Source organism: Hippocampus comes, unplaced genomic scaffold (assembly GCF_001891065.2).
Source record: "Hippocampus comes isolate QL1 unplaced genomic scaffold, H_comes_QL1_v1.1 scaffold130, whole genome shotgun sequence".
NCBI classification, from domain to species: Eukaryota; Metazoa; Chordata; class Actinopteri; order Syngnathiformes; family Syngnathidae; genus Hippocampus; species Hippocampus comes.
Genome location: NW_017842057.1, coordinates 1,704,377 through 1,707,199, shown reverse-complemented (window position 1 = coordinate 1,707,199; position 2,823 = coordinate 1,704,377). Strand labels below are relative to the sequence as shown.

Sequence of the window (2,823 nt, the reverse complement as noted above, 5' to 3'; positions counted from 1 at the left end):
AGCATGGGACACAGCAGCAAGCAGTGAGCTCTCCAGGCGGAGGACAGCCCTCAACCTGTATGTGCACGCTCACTTCAACCACTTGTATTGAGCGGCCTCTTTTCATCACTCGTTGACATTCATTTGGGGGTGGCGGTAAAAGAAACAAGAACGACGTGGGACTGACTTGGTATCAGTCCCTGTAGGAGGATGGAGATAGACAAGAGGACGAATGGGTTCGACTACCCGGAGAGAAACAACGCAAAGCCGGTTAACGGTAGGCGAACAGCAACGGTTGGATAGAAGTTGACCTGTCGGGATAGCCCCTTGTCACTGAACACATCTGTTCAAACCAACTTGTCGCGGATGGGTTGACCACAACGCCACCTGTGACACAAACCACTGTTCACTCTAGTCAAGTTACAAATTTTATTTCTGGAACTCATTGTGCGGCCAGGTTCTCTTGTGTCATTTTTGTGTTTCTTATGTTACGTGGGGATGTTTTTTGCTTTTAAAGAGTGCCGATGAATGTTTAGGTGCGTCTCCGTGACTTGGCTTTCCTGTTCCTTGAAGTCTGTGTGCATGCCCGCGCGCGTGCGTGTTTTAGGAACAGAGGTCGGAATGTTTTTATTTGGTGGTGGTCAGTCAGGCGCGGGGTGATCGTAAAAGGTGAACTTTTGAACTTGGAAGAAACACTGACGCCATTAGTCCCCAAATCCGGTTTTGCACGCGCTCCATAAAATGGAAAAGCGCCCAAATGAAGACGGTGAGAATCAGAAGATGACAAATTTCGATTAGCATCCCTTTTGAAGTCAGCTGTGCTTCCGGGGCCCGTAAAGTCCCCAGCCCACAGTGCGCTTGCAAAAAGATGAGCCCCTGGCCCATATTAATACTAACTGTGCCTTACAGCATTGTCTGTGTTAGGCGCCAGTCCATATCGTACCCCCACGCGGGTGACTAATGATTTATTGACATTCCCAAGATTAAAATTCCTCTAATCCCCATGACGGATGTGGACACCCAATTGTGAGGTTTGTTTGATTTGTGCCTGTCGTTTGATTGGGGAAGAATAATTGACTGAAGTTATCCCAATGAAATACAAAAGGCCTGCAGATCCTGTTAATCATGCTCAAAAATATTGCAATGTGATCCTTTAAAAAAATAATAAACTAAATATTGTAATCATTTGGGCAACACTGTGTATGAGCCACGTGTACTGTAATTACATGTAGCAGAAACTGATATTTTGGGACTGAAAAGAATACAATTAGAGCAATTGAAACGGATTTACATGGGACATGGGTCTTTTTTCGTCAATGGACGCTACAGCTTCTTGTTTACTTTGAAACTTAGCTTGCAGCCTACCTGTGCACATTTTGAGCATGACATAACTTTGATCCACTGGCGAAAACGACACTTTGAATCTCTCCTCTTTCATCTAGAACTGCTTTAAACAACAAAGCGTATGAGCGAATAGTGGTTAAGATTGCACGACTGTCCGTGTTTTTATGTTGTGTGTTGTGTTTTTTGTTTACTTTATGTTACAGTAACTGTTTTGTAAAGCCCGTTGTTACAGCTGCAGCTATTGTGAAAGCGCTATATAATTCAGGATGTATTGTATTGTATTGTAATTAAAAAAAAAAACTGTATTCAAACATTCCCTTCTAAATCATGAAAATTTTAACATTTGCAAGCATTTATTTTCAAAATCATCATCTGACCCATTGTAGAAGTAATTCCCCATTTGGCGCCTAACTGGCACAAGCAACATCACATTAGTGAACATATTAGTGAACATATTGTTCTTGATAATGTACAGTACATAATGGTGGTTATGTGGTTCATAAGTTACATGTAGAACTGAAGCTGTATTATTCCCCCACCCCCCATTTAATAATGAAATTATGTCAAGATCTTAACCGAGTTAATTTCTTGATTAACTGATTGACTTTTTAAAGTGGTACTGTTTTCCTGACGTTTTGACTATTTGATCAATTTGCAGATGGTTGTCTACTGATAATATTTCCCTTATTGCTTCATATGTTAAAGTCCAGCTGGTTAACCTGTCACTTGCTGGATGGCGAAGTGCAGAACTGTTGACTATTTAAGCTTTTCTATTACCTCACATTGTTTTCCAAACAAAGCGGCTTAACCCCCCCCCCCTCCCTCCTTCATCTACCTTCTGTTGCAGCTCCTCCACAGAGCCACATTTGAAGAACAAATTCAATTTTTATTGATATTTGAATTGAGAAGGAATTTCACTCCACCTTCCTGCTCGATGAAGTGTGCAGGTTTTAATGTAATTAAGTTCACTGGAAGTCGAGGACAAAGCAGAAAGGCAGATTGGTGAGGAGGCTTGCATATGTTTTGGCCCTGGGGGGTTTGCAGCCTGGCATGGTGGGGCAGATAGGCTGAAAGAAAGTGCTTTGTCAGCTCCTGCTTTGGCTCGGGTGTAAAGAAGTTGGCTCTCGGATTTGTCCTGTCCCTTGGGATAGGGTGAAGGGGACGGCTGGCAGTGGGTGGGGCACTGACAGGATGCAACCACCCCCGCCGAGATGCTTGAATGATGAGCCAGGAGGAGTACAGTAGAAAAGGGACACATGCAGGAGCTGGGTGCAGGGGTCGAGGGTGGAGGCCATTCATGCTGATGTGATACATCATGGAGGGGTTTTCTCCACTCTATGGTTTGACAACATACTCTTTGTGATCAAGCGATCTGATTTTATAACAACCCCATGCAAAATTCATCAGTTTTTTACAGAGTTGTTGTGTTAGAGGGGGAAAATCTCTCTCTCTCTCTCTCTCTCTCTCTCTCTCTCTCTCTCTCTCTCTCTCTCTCTCTCT

The 2,823-nt window shown here is 43.4% G+C and overlaps 1 protein-coding gene across 2 annotated transcripts in view; it reads left to right on the top strand.

The window, feature by feature from the left end:
• nr6a1a (nuclear receptor subfamily 6, group A, member 1a) overlaps positions 1 to 2,823 on the top strand; it is a 155,632-nt gene continuing 152,809 nt past the window's right edge. For both annotated transcript variants that reach the window (XM_019860970.1, XM_019860969.1), the window contains exon 1: positions 1 to 256. In XM_019860970.1, coding sequence (XP_019716529.1) covers positions 190 to 256 — 67 coding nt within the window. In that variant the 5' untranslated portion in view covers positions 1 to 189. The remainder of the gene's footprint in view (positions 257 to 2,823) is intronic.